This window comes from Trichosurus vulpecula, chromosome 6 (assembly GCF_011100635.1).
Source record: "Trichosurus vulpecula isolate mTriVul1 chromosome 6, mTriVul1.pri, whole genome shotgun sequence".
Classification (NCBI taxonomy): Eukaryota; Metazoa; Chordata; class Mammalia; order Diprotodontia; family Phalangeridae; genus Trichosurus; species Trichosurus vulpecula.
The window spans coordinates 107777181-107803056 of NC_050578.1; the positions used below are offsets into that span (position 1 = coordinate 107777181).

The following is a 25876-nucleotide window of genomic DNA, read 5'->3' on the forward strand; positions in this document are numbered from 1 at the left end:
GAATGGCAATGCCCTTGACAATAATAGGCAAAATTTAGAAGGGATACATATTTAGGAAGAAGGATGGTGAGAGTTCCATTTTAAATCTGTTGACTTAGAGATGGAGAATCTACGTGAACATATCCGGCACATAGTTAATACTGAAAGGCTAGTGTTCATGAGAAAGATTAGGGCTGTTTTATAGATTTGAAAATCATCTGCATAAATATAATACTTTAACCATTGAGAGGTACCGAGATCAGCAAGAGAAGGCACAAAAGAGGGAAAAGCAGAGGGCTCAGGACAAAGCCTTTGGGAATAATCATGCTAAGGGGACGAGATGTGAATGACGATCCAACCAAGGAGACTGAGAGAGTGATCAGAAAGATAGTCTGATCACTGCTTCTTATACTATCCTTATGGATGAGGTGGAGAGATATGGGCAGTTGGGTGCTTAATGAATGGTTCAATTGAATTGATTTGCTCCACATGCCTAGATAGATATGGATATAGATATAGATGCAGATAGATATAAATATAGAGAGATATAAATATAACTACAAATATACGCTAGTGGCAAAACATATACAAGAGTAAAAAATGCTTTGGAGACTGGAAGCTTTCAAAATGAGTGTGAGTAAGGCTTGGGGTAACTTAGACTTTCTCCCATGTCATGAATGGCCTAGAGATTGGTGAAATTATTGAGAAGATATGAATGATGAGCAAGGTTCTCTAATTTTGGTTGGTTACTTCAAAATCAGTTTCTACACATATATCATGTCTACGTATCATGGTCCATGATACATGATGCTCCATGTATCATGATAATGTTTGTTTGATAGGAACACAGATGAAGGAATGGATTTACAAAAGAAATATTTCAAAAAGACCCTAACACATCCTCATGCACTATTATCCTTTCATAACTAACTTTTCCTCCACAAAGTGAAATTTAATAGGAGGTAAGCTCTTTGAGAATGGAGTTTTGTATTGTGTTGTTGTTCTTGTCTTTGTAGCCTCAGTGTCTAGCACAATTTTGTTCTTGTTTGGTCCTTTCAGTCTTTTTCAATTCTTCATGACCCCATTTTGGGGTTTTCTTGGCAGAGACACTGGAGTGGTTTGCCATTTCCTTCACCAGCTCTTTTTGCAGATGAGAAACCGAAGCAAGCAGGGTTAAGTGACTTATCCAGTGTCACATAGCTAATAAGTGCCCGAGGCCAGATCTGAACTCAGGAAGAGGAGTCTTCCTGATTCCATACCCAATCCACTGCACAGTGCTTGTTGAGTTGAATCGAAATGAACAGTAAGAAAAATCAAGTAAATATGTTGCATATGAAAGCTAATCTGAGATTCCATCCCTTCCTCACCTCCCAAAAAGGGCATTTCCTTTTCCCTGATAGAATTGTTACCGTGGTGATTTTGCCTGAATTATTCTAACTACCTCAAACCTCCACCTGGTTTTATTTCTATGTTCTCAAAGAGGCTCTTTAGAAGTCTTAGAAAAATCCCAGAAACACAGAAGTGGTTGAGATTTTTGTGACCACAACCTGCCATCCAGATTTGTTGTCAATTTCCCTGCCAACAAAGCTGAAATTATTCCTCTAGTAAAACTCCTCCACTGTAGAGATCTTTAGATCAATCAGTATAAAGTTTCATCTGTGAAAATTACCTTTCTGTTAGAGCTGAGATTAATTTCTTTTTGCTTGAGAGAAATGACATGCCCTAGTAATTTTCATATTTCCTTTAAAATGGAACATTGGGCCTTTGATGTGAAATTTCCCAAAAATGACCCCCCAAAAATACATCAAAACATTTCTATTAATTCATGGAATTAAGAAAAGCCTTTTACATTTTCTCCTGTCACTGATTCCATTTGCCTTATTACTTTCATCTGTAGCCCACAAACTTGGTGGCACATTCAACAAACCCCTTAGTGGCTGTCTCATCTCTGCTCTATTTGATTTCTTCTCTCTGAGTAAATGATTAAGTTTTCATGCATTGGTTCAACCAAAATCTATGTTCACTCAACCACATCCTTTATTGATTACTTCTACTGCAAACAGTAGGCCAAGTGTGATATACATAATTGGACAGTTGTCAGGGGATGTGGGTGTTAACAGTCCTGTTTTCCCAGTTGGAAACTGGAATCACCTTGATACACAAATATTCTGCACTGCTTCATTCTCATTCTTTGGACCGAGGAGTCCTGTTCCTCGGAATATATGTTTTTAACTCTCTAAGGTCTGGTTGAATGAATCTAATGATTATACCATATAATATGCTCTCCGACTTGCACCTGTGCACTGCATATAGAAAACTGGAATTAATATTTGTCTAACACTTTAACCTTGTCCTTTAACTTATACAAATCATCTGCAGCTTTTCGGGGTGGAAATGTTTGATTTTTCTCCCCCCTGAAAGGAAGATTGGTTTCTAAATCTATTGCTAAATTTAAAATTTAGAAACCTTTTGACCTAAAGAGAGGATGTACAATATATGTTCCAGATGATATATTAACAACTTGGCTGAATATAGAACTGCATATTACTCGGACAGGGTATATGGTATAACCAGAGAAAGATTTTTTCTCTAGCATTCTGTATCTATGGCAAGCTGGAGGTAATTCCTGGATGTTTCAGAAAGCAGGGAAAAGGAGAGGAGGAAACCAGACTCATCTGGAAATAGTTGCATTTTCACTTTGTATTTCTAGTTCACTGAACTTACTCTTTTTCTGCTGGCACATAACTCAACCTCAGCTGAAAGAGCCGGGTCTGGGGTGTGCCGCCATCAAAAATATATCTGTTTTTAGGAATATGAACTTAAATAAGCTTCGCTGAGTCCATTTGACTATGGAGATGATTTTACCCCAAGGTTTTAGAGAGATGTGTAAAATAAGCCACAAATTTTCATCTTTTTTTCATAGATTCAATTTTCTTTTGAAGGTCATAGTCTAGAAACAGTGCTGAGAAAGGCATATGTGGCCAGAAAAGTATGATGCAGGCTTGCCAAAGCATTTCCAGCTCTAAAGAGAATGGTCTCTTATTGAGGTGTTCTCTTGCTTTCCTTTTTCCTCTCACCTGATAACACATGTCTATTATTCCACAATATACAGATACAGATTGTTATCTCTCTGATGTCATCTTCTTGCCCATAAAATCTTGGGTTTGGTCTACACTTGAGAAATTCCAGCTCATGACTGACTGTTCCCTGGAGAGCTCTGCTAAATCTTAAGCACAGAACAAGAGAGCTTTGGAAGGGAGGACAGGCTAGTAAAGGCTAATTCCCCAAACACTAGAGGTGTTTTCCTCCCTCTCTTCGCCCTCATTTCGCTCAGGAATACAACCTGAAATAGAGTCAGAATTCCATACTACCCTATTTCTGACCCATAGAGCATGAAGTTAATGCAAGAAGGAAGTTATATAGCATTTGACCTTTGGTTTCCCGTGGAATCATCTGAAGAAAATTGTGTGGGTGATTTTATTTGACACAATACACTTTCAAACCATAACAGAAAGTACATAGCCAGCCACCACCTACATGAGATTGAAGGCAAGGGGACCATTAGCACCTTCAGCTCATACTCAGATACAACTCTACAGTTTAGTGGAAAACACTGAAATTAAGCTTCACAACTGGCATCAGCATCTGCTGCGTGTGTTTTTGTATAGCTTCAAAAATGGCAAATTGTCATCTCCTGTTTTGTTGTTGTGGGAGGGGGGCATTGGGGGAGGGAGGTGATAGCTAAAAGTCATCTGAAACGAATTCTGGTGAATACTTCAAATACTAATTTTCTCATGTGGTTCACTGGCAGTTCCCAGAAACAATTCCAGGAATGTTTTGGGCAATCTTGGTATTATTGGAATAAGTATATAGTCCCACCAAGGTGACTACCTTGAAAGGGAGGAGATTCATTTGAATGTGACTACAAAGCTTCTTATCCTCAGTTGGGGGATTCAGGACTTTACACCACTCTGGCTTAGCCGAGACATTTGTAGTACTTGTGTACATAAGGGGAGAACTGGGCCATAGGCACATAAGTGGTGGGTCCCATAGCCATGTTCTTTCACCATGTAGACCAATTTATAATCTTGCATCTAGGTAAGAGAAGACAAAAAGTAAATTAGAGGTGGTATTGAATAAATTGAAGGGTGGTACAGATGAATGATCAGGCCCTTCTTGGATGGGGCCTTTTGACTGAGTCCAAGTTTTACAGAACAAATCCTTTTATTAAGGGAATTTATTCTGTGAAGCTTGGATTCAGTCAAAGGGTAACACTTGAAGACCTAAAGGGCCACACTTGACGACCTAGACAGCCACATATGGCCTCGAGGCTGCAGGTTTCCCATCCCTGGGTCAGGGTTTGTCCCACAATGCTAGGAGAAGAAAGCTCCTTGCACTACCTCTAGGGCCTAGCATAGGGTTAGTCACCTAGAAGGCACCTAGTACTTTTTTACTGATTGTTTCTTGAGATTGATAAAGACATCATTAATGGACCCAGTGCCCAAATTGTGATTGTGTACTTGGGCCAGGAATAAGTACCACAGGTCAAGAAGGTGGTTTCTGTTGTCCTGTGTAGGGAAAGTGTTTCTTTCTCATGTGATACATTTCCCCAGAGCTTCATGAGGTTGGCAATACTTAGTCTACCCCAGGTCTTCATGGTGATATCAATCTTGCTACAAGCTCAACAAAACAAGACAGGCCAAAGGTCTTGATTTCTCCCTCAGTCACATGGACAATGGATCTCTTTTTGGTGGTTTTACTTCCACTAAGCTAGAAGATTGACAAAATACCCCAATTTTTTTTTCCAACTGCATCTCAAGTCCTGGAACATTTCCTTGGGTGGGATAATTCAGAAGCACCTGAGGCTGTTAACCAACACACCAAAATGGACAGGAAGGGGTCGAGTAAACTCTGGTCTCGCAGGGTGGGAGAGGAGGGTGGAGAGAGAGATAAAGGATCAGTCCTTAACCATTACTTAACCCACATTCCAGGAAATTTTCTCTTCTTATTCAATTCCAGCCAAGGAAACATGATGGAAGCCCTTGCTTTCTTGGAAAAAGTTGTGGAAATTGCAAAAAATACTTACCAAAGAAGAAGAGTGGTAGAAGCCTGTACATTGCTTGGGGACATTTACAATGCAAAAGTGAGTATTTTTAGGAAGAAAAGGGTCATTACACCAGGGTAATGTTAGGACCCTCATCATATTATACTTATCCTCCTCCCTCTGCCTACAAAATTTGATGTCTACCAGACTTGAGTCAACAAGGAGTTTGTTACTATTATCTCTTCCCTTTGGTTGGAAGGTTTAAAATTAAAAAAAAAAAACACCTGATGAGAAATTGACACCTAAGATGGAGAGAAGTCATTGAAAGAACTTGTTGAGGGAGAGCTATGAGAAACAGAAAAAGAACTAGTGTCTATGACTGACAACAAATTATCTATCATCTCTGAAAGATGGTGGAGAGCAAGAGAAAAGCCACAAGAATGTTTTCCAGTTTCCGACAAAGGGAAGAAAGTAGAGTCAATACAATGTGGGCCATTAAGCTTGCTTTGATTCCTGGCAAAATTCTACCAAGTATCAGGGATGCCAGAGAGCTAGCGTGTCTCAATCAAGAACTGGTCAGGCCAGACAGATTAAGCTCATTTCTTTTGTGGTTTATCTTCATGTACAGATAGGGTTGGGGGGTGGGGGTAGGGCATAACAAGGCCAGCAGGTCAGGAGACTACTGATAGTTCACTGGTTTTAACAAGGCATTTGGCAAAGTCTCTGATTCTCCTACTGAGAAAAATAAGGATAGATATAGGTTAGAGTTAGACCATTAAGTAGATTCAGAATTGGTTGAATGGTTGGTCCCAAAGATTAGTCACCAGTGGACTGGCACCATCTTGGAAAGAGATCTCTAGTGGAGTGCCCCAAAGGTCTACATTTAACCTTGTACTAATTAACATTTTTATCGACAGCTTGGATAACGACATAGATGAGTCGTTTATAAAATATATAGATGACACAAAGTCAAGAGGGAAAACTGGCAAGCTTTATGCCAAGATCTAAAAGATCAACTGACTAGAATGTTGGGTCAAATTTTATATGATGAAATTTATATTTGCATTTAAAAAGAGGCAGCTAAGTGGTACAAATAAAGTGCTGGACTTGGAGTTGGGAAGGCCCAAGTTCAAATCCAACCTCAAACACTTAATAGCTGTGTGACTCTGGGCAAGTGACTTAACTTTTATCAGCCTCAGTTTCCTCATCTCTAAAATGGGGTTAATAATAGCTACCTCCCAGGGTTGTTATGAGAATAAAAAGAGATAATATTTGTAAAGCACTTTGAAAATCTTAAATTGAGAAGATTTTGCAGGGAATGTGATGACTTCCTTTGAGGGTTTGAAGGATTGTCATGGAAAGAAGAGTTAGGCTTCTTTGGTATGGCTCTAGAGGATAGGGCCCTCCTGGAGTCCTGAAGAAGCTCCCAAGAAGTGGATCGAGGTTCAATGTAAGGACAAAAATCCTGAAGATTAGAAATGTCCTGTAATAGATCAGGATGCTTCAGACACAGCCCCTTCCCCTCTTTGGAGCTCCTTGTGATGTTTGTCCTTCGTTCTTGAAGAGGAACATGACATCAGGAAGGTGATGCCATGATGTGCAGGTGAATTGGGATTTAAGTGAGGGAAAAATGTGCAAAGTCGCCAGCCTCACTCTCTCTCCTCCAGAGCCATCTGGGTCCAATGGCAAGATGTAGATCACAACAACTGGAGATGGCCTTGGGTGCAGTGGGAGACCTTGGCCTTTTTAAGCCAAGGTCTTTAACAGGTCTCAGTCTGAGGTGACACCCATTTATTGATTAAGGCTAGGTAAAAAATGAGGTAGAGAATGGTCACTTTTACCTAGTCAAAAAATAAATAAATAAATCTAGGAGAAGACCCTTTGGGTTTCTGGCCAACACAGAAACAATTGCTATTTACATTCTCTTGGAGCCAATCAGGGCCCAACCAATGACCAAGTGGGGCTTGGCCTGGGACCTGTTGTTGGCCAATTAATGAGAGCCAGAGTGATTTGCGTTCCGTGAGCACACTGTGGATGGCCACAGGATGTTGTAGTGAGATTCCTCAGTTAGGTAGAGGCTGACTCAATTGACTTCTGGTATCCCCTTCCGAGGCTAAGATTCTGTGTCCTATAAACTTTACATCTCCCTCCATACCCAGCTCTGCACACAGTAGGTTTTGATAAATGCTTGTCGAATTGAGGAGTGCAGATGCAGGCCTCACTCAATCCCAACGGTCTAGAAGCTTGACAAAATAACCCAAATTTTTGTCCCAACTATGTCTCAAGCGCAGGCAAATAGAGACAAATAGTAGACAGAGAAAAATAGTAGAGGATATTGAATTAATAGGAGCTAACATTTATATAGCACATACTATGTGAAGTGGAACAGTGGTAATGGGAAATAGAAATAGATGATAATTGGGAGAGGAACTGAAGGTAGAATAAACAGAATTTGGTAACTAATTGGAGGTTAAGTCTGGGGAGGAAAAAAGAAATTGAAAGATGTTAATGGTTTTAAGTCATGGATAAGACAACAAATTACAAAGTTGGGAGGAAGAACTACACATTTGGCAGAAGGGCGAATTCAGTTTAAGAGAGACAAAATCTGAACTGTCAGTGGAACAGGCAGGTGGAGATATCTCCTACAGGTCGTTGGAGATGTGGGACTGGAGCTAAGGGCAGTTATTAGGGCTGGAAATAGAAATCTATTTTGAACTGGTCCTGGGTCCCATTTCCTCTTTCAGTCATTGGCAAGCATTTATGCATTAGGCATTGTGCTGAGCTCTAGAGACCCGAGTATGGTGGAGATATGGTGGAGATGAGCTCTCTTCCCTTGAGGAGCTCCCCTTCTGATGTGGGAGACATGTCTATAAATAGCCACATGTAAGGTGTTCTTAGAATAGATGAAAGGTAGAACCAGAAGAAGCCTCCTGCAGAAACTGACATTGGAGGTGATTCTTGAAGAAAACCAGGGATTCTCAGACACGGCTGAAGAAGGAGCAGGCATGGAGCATGGGAGACATCAGTGCAGACACATGGGGAAAGAAGGTAGAGTGTAGTACTCAAGGAAGAGCAGGTAAGCCAACATGGCTGCGTCACAGAGTGTACGGATGGGAAAAAGTCTAATATTATTAAGGTAGGATAGAGCCAGGTTGTGAAAAACTTTATAGATGCCAAACAAGAAACTTTAGACAAGACTACGCTAGTTTTCAGCTGTTCCTTTCTTCTGGAAACTGAGCATTCACATAGAACTTGCTGATGGCAGCCCTTTCTTCTGAAGCTTATAGGCAAACAGTAATTTCTTAGGGACAATATAAATATATTTATGTGTGTATATATATATAACTTATATGCAATATATATGAATGTAACCAGAATACAGTTGGAACCATAGAAATTCATTGTTCCCCACCAGCCCTAGATAATTTGCAAAGAGCTTTCATATAGAACATGCTGCATTCAATGTTTTCATCCTTACATAATTCTTTGTAAAGATGGTCACTTTCTGGCAGCTTTCAACAAGTCCATTTTCAAGAATATCCAAAATTCTAACTGTGAATAAGAGCTCTATGATCTGGGCCCATTCAGGATGCAACATCCTCCAAAGAGCTACGAGGACTCCCTTGGGTTTCAGTCCCTTTCACAGGAATGTCCTTTCGTTTCCACACTACCTTTCTTTAGATTAAGAGGTAGTTGAATGCTTTATTGTGGGCATTCCCAAAGAATAGTTCCAAGAGATTCTGCAAATTGCCTTTGATCTTATTATACATACCAGGTAATAACTTAATTCACTTTAATACTATAAATCTTCTTGCAGCCAAGAATAATTCTTCTAAATTCCTTTTCTTTAGTTTATGAGCATTTATAGAATATAAGAATGTTTTGTTTGGTTTTGTTTTTCTATAAAAAAATTAAGGGGAATAGGTAATACTACCATCATTCAGGATGATAGAGAATTGTTTCTAAGGCTAACTATCCAAATCTTTGCTATGATCACAAGCAAAAGAATTCTGTGGTCTTATTAAGATCTATATGCATTATGTGTTATGAGACCACCACATGGTTCTGATAGTTCTGGTATTTGATATGAACAATTAGACGAAGGAGACAACAGACCTGATTCACAGGGGTTTGTTAAACCAGTAAGGAGGCATGTGGACGTTGGCAGAACCCTGAAAGGGTCTGCCAATTTTCCATTGTGATTTCCTATATAATTTCCAGCTTTATAGCAACCATTTTTGATCATGTGTTTATAATATTTTAAAAATCATTACCAACTGACAAACCAAATCATCCATCAAAAATCAAGGGTAAACCATAATGCAAATTAGAATGGATTGTCGGTTTGGTGTTAAATATTATTTGGGTCACTTAATTTTTTCCAGCATTTTCCAAGAAATATCATGTCTTAAGTTTCTATAGTGTGCAGTGGGTACCATTCTAGGTAGCAGGAGTATAATGGAGATAGTATGCAGACTTGATGTCAGGAAGAACCAGGTTTAAACTCTGCCTCTGCCATTTACTAGCTATGTGACCACTGGCAATGCATTTAACCTTCAGTTTTAGTTTCTCCATCTATAGAGGTACTATATTTTAGGACTGCCTCATAGGATTGTGATATCTCAAATGAGATAATGTATGTAAAATGTTTGCCAACTTTGAAGTGCTATATACAATGTCAGTTATGATTCTCTTTTAAAAAGTAATCTCATGAGGACCAGGATTGTTTCTTTCTCTTTTTTATATCCACAGCACTTAGCATGGTGGCTGATACATAGTGGATGCTTGATAAATGCTGAGTGAATAAATGGACGAATGAATTCTGAGAGTGGTTAGAGAAAGGAATCACTCTTTGTTCTCAAACATGCACTTGTGTTTTGGGTTTTAATAGTACTCGATGAGCAGCACAGCATATAATCCAATCCAACACAATAAATGTTTATTAAGCACCTACTAAGTGCCGGGCACTGTGCTAAGCACTGGAGATACAATGGATGACGATGACAATGATGATGATGATGATGACGATGATGATGATGATAAAACTGTTCCTGTTTTTAAGGAGTTTACAATCTAATTGAGAGAGATGACACAAAAAAGGGGGCAAGAAAGCAAGGGTAGGGGAGAAAGACCACAGGGTATCTTGTTCAGTAGAGTTGAAACCAGGCAGAGCAGCAGCTGCAGAGTAGAGTGAGCTAAAGTCCATTTTCTGTCCTCTCTAAAGGAAGGTATTGGGAGGAATTTAGTACTCCACCCTCCAGGCCCCCAACCAGAGCGGAGAGGAAACTGAGAGAGATGGTGTCAGTCAAGGCTTGAGTTAGCAACTGGTCATGATTAGAAGTGATGAGCCTAACCTGGGAGGGGCATCTTATTCAATTGGAATTGAAACCAGGCAGAGCAGTAGATCATAGAATAGCAAACTAAATTCTTTAGATGATGTTAAAACTATTTTCTCCATGAACTTTCCCCTTCTACAGCAACATCTGAGATCTTCTTTTCAGAGATTCAGTGATCAAGTTAGCATCTTGCATTGGCCTTTCTGCTCAACTTTCAGGAAATTCCCCCATGCAAAGATCTCTCTGATTTAGCAGTAACCACTTTCCATGCCCTTAAAGATACCAGCAGCCAAGATATTGGTTGGGATAAAATGCTAATTATAGAAACTTACAAAGTGGTATTTTTTGTTTGGAAAAGGCAAAGCATTCAGCAGCCCATCTGCAGCTTCTTTGGTAGGTGAAGAGCTCGGAGTAATATGAAAAGGAAAGGTTAAGGTTCGCTCTTGGTTAAGGAAGTTTGATAGAATAATTATGTTGCTTCTTTTTCTCATTCTTAAGAGATAGGATGATATACTAATTTGACCATCTCTTAGGCATCCTTCCAAACTCTCTGAGTCCATTCTCTATAGATAAATTATTTCATAGCCCTAATTTTCATTCTTTATTCTATAAATTTTTATTCTATAATTTGTTTTATCCCTGTTGTCTGGTGAAAGATTTACAATTGTATTCAAACCAATTTTGGGGAACACCTAATAGTTGCAGAGTACTGTATTTCTTTACAGTTGACATTTTTCTCAGAAGACATAGGTCTTCTGAGTCTAGAAAGCAATTTGTGTTTTTTGATTATAGATCAGTTATGCTGATTTCTTTTTCTTTGCATTTAAAAATATTGTTTATTACATGGAATGGCCCTCTGGGAGGAGAAAGAGGAGCAATGCTAAGGGAACAATTATAATTATGCAAAAAACAACAAAAAGCTTATTTTTTAAAAAATCATGAGAAGAAAGGAAACAATGGAGAGTAGTTTGAAGAATAACAAAGATACAAATAGAAGTGATATTGTCATCGGAATATGCTGCAAAGTACTTGGACGGAGACAGGAATTGAAGAGGTCATGAAAAGGATCAAAAGCCAGGCATGGAGACATGATGTTATTGTGATGGAGATCTGTCTTATTCTGTTGAAAGCAGAACTGTTCATGATTCCATGGTTTTCCTTAATGTTAACTTCAACCTTCAAAAAGCCAAGGAATTAACACAGGAAAATTCTATTCTGGATCTGATTCTTGCCAACTTGGTTGCAGAGGAAAAAACTAAGGGAACATTAGAGTCACATGACCATTCCATATTAGAATTTATGGTAAAGACGAGAGAAAATCTGAGTACAGTGAGATATGTGCCCTATTTTTGAGAGAACAGAATTCAGAAGTTTCAGAGAAAGGACAGGTAGGATTCTATGGGTTGAAATTCCATAGGAGAAGCCAGCCCTTGAGGGTTGGGAAGTTCGCAAGAATGCTGAAAGAATCAGCAGTTCCATATGCCAGGACGAGGGAGGTAATAGGGCTGCTAATTGTGTCCTACTCAGGACATCTGGATCAGTGTGTCCAGGAACAGCATTTTAGAGAGGATGTTGGTGAGCTAAGGAACATCCAAACCGTGGCAAGGCAAATGGTGAAGAGCCTGAAAATCTGTACAAGAATCTGCTGAAGGAACTAGGGATGTTTCACCTGGACAAGAAAAGACTTAGAGGAATTGTGAGCAGTCATCAAGGATCTGAAAGGATATTATATGGAAGAGGGTGTAAAGGCGTTGTATTTGGGCCCAAAGGGCAGAACTATGAATGATTGCTGAAAATGGAAGATTTTGGTTTGCTTGTAAGAAAAACTGTCCCAACGATTAGAGTTGTCCAAAAGTAGAACAGGTTACCTTTAGAGTGAGCATGGATTCCACCTCCACTGGAGATCTTCAGGCCAAGGCTATAATGAATACTTGCTGGGTGTGTTTGGAGAGCAGTTTCTTGATAAGATAAATGGGTCAGCTGTGGTCCCTTCCAACCCTGGGTTTATCTACCACACCCCCAAACCCAGGACACAGTAAAACAATTTAGTACAAATTTGGCTCTAAATAGATCTTAGGAAATACTTAAATTATCTTAATCATATCCACTTCAATAATTTAATGATCTCTAATTTCATTTGTGTGGATACTCTCCCTCCCGATGCAAATAATAACTTCTCCATGACTTTGTAGATAATGTCATAAACTACAGTGACCCAAAAAAACCTCCATCACTTTATGAACCAAACTCTGATGGTGAGCTTCTCTGAACCTAACCTGGGCCAATCCTTGGATTATAGAGAGAGAGTTTGCTATGGTGCCTATAAGATCAAAAGGTTTTCAGTTGACCAGAGCCTGTACTCCATTAGTATGGCCTTCAAGAGCCCAGGCTCACATTCACGTACAGTGAAGCAGAGGAAAGTATGAACTGAATGAAGAGGTGGATACATTTCTTTGAGTTTAGTTTTCTTTTGCTAGAGAGTTCTTCAATGTATAGAAAATTCCTAGTATATTCCCTTGACTGATATTAGTTAGCAACTCCTCTCTAATGCATAGTCTCACAGATTTTTCTGGGGTACTGAGAAAGAAAGTGACTTGTCCAGAGTCATAGAGCCAGTGTGGATCAGAGGCAGGATATAAATCCAAATCTTCCTAACTCCAAGGACAGTTCTCTACCCATCTCACCATCCTACCTCAAATATACACACACATATATATATATATATATATATATATATATACACACACATATATATATATACACACATATATATATATACACATGCACACACACACACATATATATATACACATATACACACACACACACACATATATATATATATAATACACCCTGTTTAATTGGCAAAGGAAACATATGTTGAAAGATTACCATCAAAACATAGTCTAGGTGTAGATATTTGATTACTTAACTTTCTATTCCCTGGAAAAAATACATTATTTAGAACCCTTTATTCCCCAAATTAGTAAGGTGGTAAGTTGTTATTTTAGGGCAACTAGGTGGCACAGCAGATAGAGTGCCAGGTCTGGAGTCAGGAAGACCCATCTTCCTGAGTTCAATTCTGGCTTCAGATATTTACTAGCTGTATGACCCTGGGCAAGCCACTTAACCCTCATCTATAAAATGAACTGGAAAAAGAAATGGCAAATCACTCCAGTGTCTTTGCCAAGAAAGCCCCAAATGGGGTCATGAAGAGTTGAACAAGACTGAAAAATGGCTGAGCAACGACCAAGTTGTTATTTACCCAGAGTTAGGGGCTGGTAAATTGAATAAGCAAGTTAAAATAAAGTGGTCAGATATATGAATAGTTCACATCCCTAGTTTTCACTTTTCAATTTTTAAAGATTCAATTTTATTTTCGGTTCCAAATTCTCTCCCTTCCCTCATCCCCCATGCACTAAGAAGGCAAGAAAAATTAAGCCAATTATAAATATGTATAGTCATATCAAACAAATTACCACATTAGAGAAGGGAGGGAGGGAGGAAGGAAGAAGGAAGGAAGGAAGGAAGGAAGGAAGGAAGGAAGGAAGGAAGGAAGGAAGGAAGGAAGGAAGGAAGGAAGGAAGGAAGGAAGACAATATGCTGTAATCAGATCACCAGTTTTAAAAAAACTGAAAACACCATAAAATATGCTTGGTTCTATGTGGTACTAAACACATTTTGTCTTTGGCAATTCGGAAGGTACTTTAGGATTTCAGATTACATTAAGGTTATCATAATGATATAGTACCATAAAAAACCCAACTTATTCTGATCTGAGATTTACAATTCCTTGGATTTTTTTGACAGAATAGAAGTTATCCTTGTTTGTTTTACTTCTTCTTAGTGTCCAAAAATAGCAGAAAGGCTGTTATCAGTTGGAAAATTCAACCTTGTATGTCACTAAGAGTCTTAGTCTGTGCATGGATGAGAAACACTGTATATTTGGCTATTTATCCATATACTGTCAGTCCTCTAGATGTTTTCCTTTCAAATATACACTCCTATCATGCAGGTTTGTTTATCTAAAAACTAATACAGGAGTATTTATAAAGCATAGCCACAAGATAGTTTCTAACTTTAACCCAAAGCCTGATTCACTCATTCTGCCTCAAACCAAATGTATTATGTATGGTATATAATTGAATTCTTCCAGATTGAATAAAGTTAGTGTGTATTCCTTCCATAATAGAATATTCCAAAAAGCATATTCTGTCCTTGGATAAATATAACTTTAGACTTATTCCTAAATTCTAGTCAAATTAAATGTCAACTCTGCTTTTACTGACAAATTCATTAGGACCAAAGGAGGAATAAAAACTCTATCCTTTAAGTAGTCTACATTTTTTAAAAGTTATTTCTATCCTAAATGGCAGTCAAGAAGCAAGGATACCAACAGTACTCTGACAAAGGAGTAAAAAGCAACAGTGACAGACAGTTAAGACTTCTACTTCTCTTGTTCATGGTTTGGTCTCCTGGCCCCTCTGCCCACACCCACTGGCATGCCACCCTAAAGACCCGTAAGACTGAACCAGCACATTAGGGGAGAGGAAACATAGACAAAGGTTGGCCAAATGACCATCACTAAAGCTTATTAGCTGTAAAACAAACATGTATCCTTGTATGTCTCTCACTAAATGAAAGAAACCTAGGGCATATAATGAACAAGCAAGTAGGAAAATAAATGATAGATAGATACATAGATACATAGATGATAGACACATGATAGGCAGACAGACAGATAGATAATAGACAGACAGATAAATAAGATAGATAGTTGAAAGAGAGAGTTCATTCTCTCTAGTAAGTTTATAACCCAGAGAACTAACTTATCCTGAAGACCCACAAATACTAATGTTATTTAAATAATGTTCACTCCTAAATTTATACGTAACTTCAATTTAATCCACTGTGCAGAATATTCTGTTGCCCTTAGAATATCTCAAACTTATTCCAAGTGGAGTTTGGTTGTTCTTTTTAAAATAGTAAGCCCTGAAAGCCTTGTCCTTCCTTAGAAACAATTATAACATTTCTAACATTAAATCTTTGCTGCTTGCCTATCAAAACTCTCCCCAAGGTTATCCCCCAATCACTCATCCCCCAACTACTACCAACTGCTATCCTCATTAGACCAAACTCTCACTGACTTCAAGAAAAGGCATGCTCATTCCTGTTAATGATAGACCAAGTTCAGATATCTCTCCAGACCACTCCCAATCCTTTCCACAGGAGAATCTCTTTCTTCTTCTTCTGTTTTTCAGTATCAGAATCTAAGATGGAAAATATCAATGCTGATTTGATATAGTTAAAAGTTATCCAATTAAAGAAAGTGGATAATTGTGTGTGTGTATGTCTATTGTGTGTGTGTGTGTGTGTGTGTGTGTGTATACACACACAGAGACAGAGAGAGAGAGACAGAGAGAGAGAGAGGTTTGTATTCCACTTGAGACGAAGCATACCTTAGTAGAAATAACAATTAATGGGAGTCTTCTAGAGGCTTTGGATCTCAGTTTACTCATCTGTAAAATGGAGCTAAACTAAAATGATTATTAGTGTATCTCTTGATTCTATTGAGTTCTTATTTTCTGCTTTCATGAGGCCAGATAATATTACAATAGCTGCATACTCAGAAGAATGATAATAGTAACAGTTGTGAGAGAGAGAAATGGAGAAATACATGGGACTTCTTAACCCATCAGACTTTTGGGATAATAACACTCTATTAAAAATCAGCACAAGAATTCCAATAACATTTGCAATGCAAATAAATTTCATATGAAAACTTAAAATTCTACAAATCAGAGTAACTCATGGAAATTCTATTTCCTAATTGTGACCATCCTAGTTCTGTTTAGCCATCTATGAGCTCACCAAAGTTCTTTCTCGTAATTATATTCAGGATTCCAAGACGAATACCAGTGAGTATTAATCCCACATTAAAATATAGCTCTTTCGTTTGAGTTGGTACATCTGTCAAGTGACTGATTTATTCTGAAGTTGTCACTGAAGTTCAACATTCAAGTTGGTGGAACAAATTCCTGAAATCTGGATGTTGGGGATAAAATTTTTGTGGGGATAAGAATTAGTAGTTGAGCAATGACATTGAATATAGGGTTAAAATCTTGCATTGATGTGTCAAGGCTCCCATTAAATTATAAGTTCCTTAAGAGTCTTTGTTTTGGGGGCAGCTAGGTGGCACAGTGAGTAACGCACCAGCCCTGGAGTCAGGAGGACCTGAGTTCAAATCCGGCCTCAGACACTTGACACATGTACTAGCTGTGTGACCTTGGGCAAATCACTTAACCCCAATTGCCCTCCAAAAAAAAGAGTCTTTATTTTTGCTTGTATTTGTATCCTCAACTTTAACATACAGCCTGGCACATGGTAAACATTTGATAAATGTTAGTTGCTTACTGAGAAATATAATGTGAATGGGATGTAGCCAAGATGGCAGTGTTAAGGCAGGGACTCACCGGAGCTATCCCAAATTCCCCTACAAACAACTTAAAATAATGCCTCAAAAGGAATTCTAGAGTGGCAGAAACAACAAAAAGGCAGGGAGAAACATTTTCACTCTCCTGGTGTAGACCTAGTTCATTTATACAATCACTATGGCTTTTAGGTGTCAGATCAGTCCCAATTACCCTCATCTCTCTTGCCAGTAAATCCTTTATTCTGTGAGTTTGGTGGTTCTCTGAACTTGCCAGAGAACTAAATACCTATCCATGCATTTTCACAAGTACATTTCCCTCTTAGTAGACAGTGTGGCAGAGTAGAAAAAATACTGGATAGAAAGTTAAAGGAGTCATGTTTTAGTCATGATCTTTCCACTAATGAGCTGGGTAACTTTCAGCTGGTTACTTTTACTTTGGGGGCCCTGGTTTCCTCATTCTTCAAATAAGGAGGTGGGATCTTAAAGTCTTTACATACATTCTGATTCGGAAACTCAGTGAAGCTTTGTATTTCATGTAATTTTTCCCATCCCGGTCCGCCATAGAATAGTTTGGAGAAGCAGCCTGAAACCCTTGGCATAAAATCGATCATCTGCCTCTTGGTAGAGGGGAGTAGTGGGATGGGGCAGGGGGCTGGCTGCAAAGGGAGGAAACTGATATTGGCAGCACAAACCTTTACTCCAAAGTGTCTATCCTTGATAGATTACTCCCTAACATACTATCGTCATTCTAATGAAAGTACTTTTCAGATGGAGGACATTCAAAGAGGGGTTTGAGAGACAGGCAAGAGTCTTTAAGAGTTGGTGACTAATGAAAGTTTTGAGTGAGTAGGTAAAGGTTGGTGAAAGCTGCAGGAATTTCAGATAGTCTTTGAGAAAACTGGATAAAAGTAAAGGTTTCTGGGCTTTTAGATGATGGAGGAAGTAGAATGGAAGGAGGAGGTTGAAATTGAAGGCAATTCATCATTACCAGCATCATCGGAGCTAGCTTTTATATAGCCCTTTAAGAATTGCCAAATGCAAATATGGCGGCTAGAAAGCAAGAACTAGCAAGAGCTCCCCGCCGAGTCCCTCCAAAAACCTATAAAAATGGCTCTGAACCAATTCTAGAACTGCAGAACCCACAAAACAGCAGAGGGAAGCAGGGCTCCAGCCCAGGACAGCCTGGATGGTCTCTGGGTGAGGTCTATCCCACACAGAGCTAGGAGCAGAGTGGAGTGGAGCAGAGCCCAGTGTGACCGGCACGGACCAACCAGAGCAGGAGCTGGGCAGAGTGTGCCCTAGTGCCCTGAATAATCAGTGAGCTGCCGCAGTTACCAGACTTCTCAACCCACAGACACCAGACAACAGAGAAGGTTAGTGGGAAAAACTGTGGGAGTGGAAGGAGTTCTCGGTTCAGCTACTGCCCCAGGGGCAGCAGAGGTGGGGCAGCTACAGAAGTACAGCTGCAGTTGCTTCCGGCCCCAGGCCCACCTGGTGGGAGGAATTAAGTGGCGGATCAGAGCAGGAGTGCAGAGCCTGCCGAAGATCTGAGTCCAGTCCAGGTTGGGGGTTCTTGGGGAAGGAGGAGTGCTGGCGTGGCAGAGCTGGTGCATCCTCCCAAGTGTGGAACATAGAACTCTTTAGTCTACAAGCAGTCATACCCCGCTGAAAAACTCAAGGGTCAAGTTAGTTGGCTGGGAATATGGCCAGGCAGCAAAAACGCACCCAGATTCATTCTCAGACTTTGGATTCTTTCTTTGGTAACAAAGAAGACCAAAACATAAAGACAGATGAAGTTAACAAAGTCAAAGAGCCTACAACAAAAGCCTCCAAGAAAAACATGAACTAGTCCCAGGCCATGGAAGAGCTCAAAAAGGATTTATAAAAGCAATTTAGAGAAGTAGAGGAAAAATTGGGAAGAGAAATGAGAAGGATGCAAGAAAACTATGAAAAACAAGTCAATGACTTGCTAAAGGAGACCCAAAAAAATACTGAAAAATATACTGAAGAAAACAACACCTTAAAAAATAGACTAACTCAAATGGGAAAAGAGCTCCAAAAAGCCAATGAGGAGAAGAATGCCTTGAAAGGCAGAATTAGCCAAATGGAAAAGGAGGTCCAAAAGACCACTGAAGAAAATACTACCTTAAAAATTAGATTGGAGCAAGTGGAAGTTAGTGACTTGATGAGAAATCAAGATATTATAAAACAGAACCAAAGGAATGAAAAAATGGAAGACAATGTGAAATATCTCATTGGAAAAACCACTGACCTAGAAAATAGATCCAAGAGAGATAATTTAAAAATTATTGGACTACCTGAAAGCCATGATCAAAAAAAGAGCCTAGATATCATCTTTCAAGAAATTATCAAGGACAACTGCCCTGATATTCTAGAGCCACAGGGCAAAATAGAAATTGAAAGAATCCATCGATCACCTCCTCAAATAGATCCCAAAAAGAAATCTCCTAGGAATATTGTGGCCAAATTCCAGAGCTCCCAGATCAAGGAGAAGATACTGCAAGCAGCCAGAAAGAAACAATTTGAGTATTGTGGAAACCCAATCAGAATAACCCAAGATCTGGCAGCTTCTACATTAAGAGATTGAAGGGCTTGGAATACGATATTCCGGAGGTCAATGGAGCTAGGATTAAAACCGAGAATCACCTACCCAGCAAAACTGAGTATCATCCTCCAAGGCAAAATATGGATTTTCAATAAAATAGAAGACTTTCAAGCTTTCTCAGTGAAAAGACCAGAGCTGAATAGAAAATTTGACTTTCAAACACAAGAATCAAGAGAAGCATGAAAAGGTAATCAAGAAAAAGAACAAGAAAAAGAAATTGCAAGGGACTTACTAAAGTTGAACTGTTTTTACATTCCTACATGGAAAGATGATGTGTATGATTCATGAGACCTCAGTATTAGGGTAGATGAAGGGAATATGCATATATATATATATGTATATGTTTATGTGTGTGTATATATATATATGTGTGAATGTGTATGTATGTATATATGTATCTGTACATACATATATATATAGAGAGAGAGAGAGAGTGGGAACAGGGTGAGTTGAAGATGAAGGGAAGATATCTAAAAGAAATAAAATCAAATTAAGGGATGAGAGAGGAATATATTGAAAGAGGGAGATAGGGAGAGATAGAATGGGGTAAATTATCTTGCATAAAAGTGGCAAGAAAAAGCAGTTCTGTAGGAAGAGAAGAGAAGGCAGGTGAGGGGGGAATGAGTGAATCTTGCTCTCATCAGATTTGACCTGAGGAGAGAATACCATACATACTCAATTGCATATCTTACCCCACAGGAAAGAAGAAGGAAGAAGATAAAAAGGGGGGGAATGATAGAAGGGAGGGCAGATGGGGGTGAAGGTAATCAAAAGCAAACACTTTCAAAAGGGGACAGGGTCAAGGGAGAAAATTCAATAAAGGGGGATAGGTTAGGAAGGAGCAAAATATAGTTAGTCTTTCACAACATGAGTATTGTGGAAGGGTTATACATAACGATACACATGTGGCCTATGTTGAATTGCTTTACTTATTAGGGAGGGTGGGTGGGAAGGGAAGAGGGGAGAGAATTTGGAACTCAAAGTTTTAAAAACAGATGTTCAAAAACAAAAAAAAAAGGTTTTGCATGCAACTAGGAAATAAGATACACAGGCAATGGGGCGTAGAAATTTATCTTGCCCTACAAGAAAGGAAGGGAGAAGGGGATGGGAGGGGAGTGGGGTGACAGAAGGAAGGGCTGACTGGGGAACAGGGCAACCAGAATGTACGCCATCTTGGAGTGGGGGGAGGGTAGAAATGGGGAGAAAATTTGTAATTCAAACTCTTGTGAAAATCAGTGCTGAAAACTAACTATATTAAATAAAAATGTGCATTAAAAAAAGGAATTGCCAAATGCTTTACACATATTACCTTATTTGATCCTCACAACAACCCTGGCAGGTCAGTGTTATTATCATCTCCATTTTTACAGATGAAGAAACTGAGGTTTGGTAGAGGTTAGCTTGCCCAGAGTCACACAGCTTATAAGAGTCTGGGGCAGAATTTGAACTCAGGCCTTCCTGACTCCAAGTGCTGTACTCTATCCACTGTATCATCTACCTGCCTTTAGAGTTAGCCAGAGCTAGTGAAAATTTGGGGGAAAGGAGAAGATTTTCAAGGCAACATTTTATTTTTATCATTGCCACTGTTTGAGGGATCACTTCATAGTGAGACGCAATCTGCTGATAAATGACAGCTGTCAGTTGTCCATGACTTACTCTAGATGTTTACCAGTCCTGATTAATTTAAGAAAGTAAGGGCAGAGGCCTCTGCCATCAGGGTATGCCAATTATTTTTCTTTTGGCACTAATTTGGTTGAAAAATGTCCTCTTGCTTTGACAGAAAATAGCAACTGTTCAAAATGTTCCATGTGACCATCATCTAATTCTATCCTGAAAAAAAAATTCCAACCATATCCAAGTGGATGGGTCCTTCCCTTCCCCCATTTTTAAAATTACCATATATAGACATAGTATGTAGCACATGCAACAATCATGATTTTTCCCCCTAGAATCTTATTTTAATGGACGGTGTACTAACTACAACATAATCCCGAAGAGTTGACAGACACCATGATTGAAACATGATCAGTACTGGGAGGGAGAAATATGAAATGGTGAAAAATGAAGTTAATAAAAAGGAATCCTTTCTCTTTTGCTTTCAGGGATTTTATACAGAAGCCTGTGAGTTCTTTAAGCAAGCTTTTGATACAACCACTGAGTTTATGGATATCCCGTTGGTGGATGAGACCAAAGTCCACTATGGAATTGCCAAGGCTCACCAGATGATGATAACAGTTAACAGTTACATAGAATCTGCTGACTTCAACAGCCTCAGTCACCTTCTGAACTGGAAGGAGAACCGAAGTAACATTGTCCCAGAATCCACTCTTGGTAAGAGCGAGATCAAGAAACACGTTCATTTCCAATGCTGTTGATGGCATGTTTGGTTGAGATGTTTGCTCAGTTGTAATCCCTCCTGGATTGACCTTGTGCTACAGGGAAGTTAGGTACACTTTGGTGTATGATATTCTAATTGATTTTAAAGGAATTTCACAAAGAAAAATGGACAATTATGATCTGTTTAAAAAGGTAACTTCATTCCCCACACTACTTTTATAGATACACAACGTATTCTCCAAGATGGATTTAGCACAGCCCTGCCTCACTCAAATCCAATTCAGTTGAAAGTCATGTCCTCATCTCCCTGAGTATTGGTCCTTTTCGAGAATGAAGGACAAACCACATTGACACACTGAGTTGTAAAAAATGTGAATTTAAAACCTACTCTTACTGACAAAAACAAAGACAATGATAGACCAAGATATTATTGCATACAGTCTGCTTTTAATGTTCATTTTTTTCTATCCACTTTCCTTCAGTACTCTGTGGCTTTGGATAAGTATCCATAATCTTCTTCCCCAAACTATGCCCTCTCTCCAAAGGGATTTTGTACCCCATTTGTCCTGTCTGATTTTATCCTCCAAGAAACAGGAGTTTAGAACTTTGATGCAAAGTGAAAATTTATACCCAAGGTGGGTCCACATAAGAGTCTGTGTGATAAAGATCTGGGGTGTTTTGGACCTCATCCTCAATGAAGCAGTAATGTAACACAGTAACTTTTTTAAAAGCAGCTAATACAATCTCTGGATACCTTTTCTCCAGAACATAGATTGTAAAAAAGCCTTGCTGTTCTCTGCCCTGGTTAGACCGAAAATAGATTATTATGTCTAGTTCTAGGTGTCATGTTAGGGAGAACATTGAAAGCTGGCAACAGAGAAGGGATGAAAAGCATGTGAAGTAAGGATGATGGAGACCATGCCACACACAGATTCGTTAAAAGAATTAGGGATCATTAGCCTGCCGGAGAGAAGACTTAAGGCTAACAAAATAGCCATATCTGAAGGGATGTCATGAGGGCAGTAGGATTAGACTTGTTCTTCTTGACCTCAAAGAGGAAAAACTAAAATTACTGAGTGGAACTTGTAGAGAGGAAGATTTAATTTCAATATAAAGAAAATTTTCTTAATGATTAGAGCTAGCCAAGAGTGGAATGGACTGCCTAGGGAGATAGGAATTTTCTTGGTATTTGGGATCATCCCGAAAAGCCAGGATGATTATTTGTTGGTAGTTCTTGGATCAGTTACAAGTTGGACTAGAAAGTCTTGGAGGTCCCTTCTGCCTCTCATATTCTGAAAGACAATAGCAAGTATGAGCATCGCTTCCAGTGTTCCTGGAAAGTTGCCTTCAAATCAAATTTGTATGTAGCAGAACATTTAAAATACGCTAAGGGAACTTGAATGGAATCATAGTGGGTGATTCAGTGGAAAGAGTGCTAAGTGTGGGGTCAGCAGTTATGGGTTCACATCCAGGCTTCTTCATTTCCTACTGTACCTATATGAGTTTGGTCAAATCCCTGGACTTCTCTGGTCCTCAGTTTCCTCATCTGTAGAATGAAGGGGATTGGACTAAGTAACCTCTAAGATCCTCTCCAGTTCTAAATCTATAATCCTGTGAATCTTTTGAAACATAATGAAGTATCATCTAATTTACCCATTAGGCAAATGCAAATGTTCATATATACACCGCATAAATGTATTGTGTCCAACTCTTTATGACCCCATTTGGGGTTTTCTTGGTAAAGTTTCTGGAGTGGTTTGTCATTTCCTCCTTCAGCTCATTTTTACAGGTGAGGAATTGAGGCAAACTATATTAAGTGACTTGCCCAGGGTCACAACTAGTAAGTATCTGAGGCCAGATTTGAACTCATGAAGATGAGTCTTCCTGACTCTGAGCCCAGTGTTCTATCTACTGTACCACCTAGCTGCCCTGTACAAATATATACCTACATTTATATGTAGCTTGTAATGAGGATCTATATTAAACTTTTTTTCAAGCTTACAGGTTCCCTATGTAATTGATTAAACATTAGAAAGTTTTATCAACCCTCTTGCAAGCCAACAGAATGCTGCTTAATTCATTACTAAAAGGGTCTTCTGGTCATCTTTTGTATAAAAATGGGAAAAACAGCTCTTTTCACACACATGAAACATGAAACAAGATGAACAAAAAAGTTTAGTAATAGATGACTTGCAAATGCTGAGTAATTGTAATATCCAATCTTGGCCCCAGAAAAAAAAAAGGCAAAGTGCACCTCCCTCCTTTCAGCAAAGAGGTGGGGTACTTTAGATATTGAATATTGAGTATGCCTTCAGGTTATAATCACTATGATACTTGTTTTTTTTTTCTTTGTTATAAGTGAAGGATCATTGAGTGGGTAGGCTGAGAGAGGGTATCTGGAAATGTCAGTAATGTAAAAGCAAAAAATATCAATAAAACATATTTTAAAAAATTATAAGTAGCTGAAATAAATGGCTTGGTTGAATTTGGCATGTCCAAGTATCCAGAGATAACGTTATAATTATTAATCTATCTTTTTGAGGAGGATATCTTGCTTATATCCTTAAGATTGAATTCTCAGAGATGTGGGGATTGGTTATCTAATTTGTGCCTCTCTGTATCTTTGGTTTTGCCTCCTCCCTTCTGTTGTCATGCTTTTTAATTTTTTTTCTTTGAATGATATTTTATTTTTTCCAATTACATGTGAAAGCAATATTTAACATTCATTTTTAAATATTTTTAATTTCCAAATTCTCCCCCTCATTTTAAATATTTTTAATTTCCAAATTCTCCCCCTCACCTCCCTGAGACAGCAAGCAATTTTATGTAGGTTATACATGTGCAATCATGCAAAATATATTCCTGTATTAGTCGTGTTGTGAAAGAAAGAAAAACACAGACCAAAAAACAAACCACACACACAAAAATCTGCAATTAGACTCCATCAGTTCTTTCTCTGGAGATGGATAGCATTTTTCATCATGAGTCCTTTGGAACTGTCTTGAATCATTGTTATTACTGAGAATAGCTAAGTTATTCACAGTTGCTCATCATACAGTATTGCTGTTACTGTGTACAGTGTTCTCCTGGTTCTGCTCCCTTCACTTTGAATCAGTTTGTATGAATCTTTCCAGGTTTTTCTGAAACCATGCTGCTCGTCATTTCTTATAGCGCAATAGTATTCCATCACAATCATATGCCACAATTTGTTCAACCATTCCTCAATTGATGGGTATCCCCTCAATTTCCAGTTCTTTGACACCACAAAAAGAGCTGTCTAGTCATATCCTTTGACCATTTTTCAATTGAAGAATGACTAGTTTTCTTATAAATTTGACTTAGTTCTGGATATATGTAAGAAATGAGGCCATTATCAGAGAAACTTGATGTAAAACTTTTTCCCAGTTTTCTACTTTCCTTCTAATCTTGGCTGCATTGGTTTTGTTTGTGCAAAAACAGCCACTGCTGCTGACTCCGTCACCCCCAAAGCCTGCTGCTGGTTTGCACTAGCCATGACCTGCTACTGGCTTCCAGTGGGGGAGCTGGGACCTCACTGCTGGCTTGCGCTGAGGCTCATGGTCTCACTGCTGGCTTTTACCTGGGCTCGGGGCCTCAGTGCTGGCTTCTACCAGGGCTCAGGGCCTTGATGCTGGCTTGCCAAGATAGCCTGGGCTGGACTGTGCTCCACTCTCACCCCAGTGACACATATCTTTCTCACTGACCTTCTAGGTTGCCTTGGGCTGGAAAATTGTTTCACACCTTCCTTTTGTTGGTTCTGATGCTCCAGAATTAGTTTTGAGGTGCTATCTTAATGTTGTTTAGAAGGTAATTTGGAAGAGCTCAGGAAATTCCTTGTTTTTATCTCACCATCTTGGCTCCACCCCCTCTGCCATGCTTTAGGGGGGAACAAGAGAAGGAAAAGAGTTGGAATTCTTGTCAGTCTATTTGAGCATTCATTAGAATACTTTAGAAGGTCTGGCAGAGGATGGGCACAGTCTATATATTTCATTTAGCCAAAATAGTTTTTTTCTACCTCACCCCACCCTGATCTTCCTCCCTCCACATTGTGAATGAGTTGTTTGTCCCTCCAAATACAGACTCTCCATAGTGACTTGTCTCTT

General features: G+C 39.0%; 1 protein-coding gene across 1 annotated transcript in view; it reads left to right on the forward strand.

Moving 5' to 3' along the window:
• Nucleotides 1-25402, forward strand: part of TTC29 (tetratricopeptide repeat domain 29) — a 168909-nt gene extending 143507 nt beyond the window's left edge. Inside the window, exons 8-10 of the mRNA XM_036764998.1 lie at nt 4999-5122; nt 21521-21749; nt 25215-25402. Coding sequence (XP_036620893.1) covers nt 4999-5122; nt 21521-21749; nt 25215-25402 — 541 coding nt within the window. The remainder of the gene's footprint in view (nt 1-4998; nt 5123-21520; nt 21750-25214) is intronic.
• Nucleotides 25403-25876: the final 474 nt, after the last annotated feature.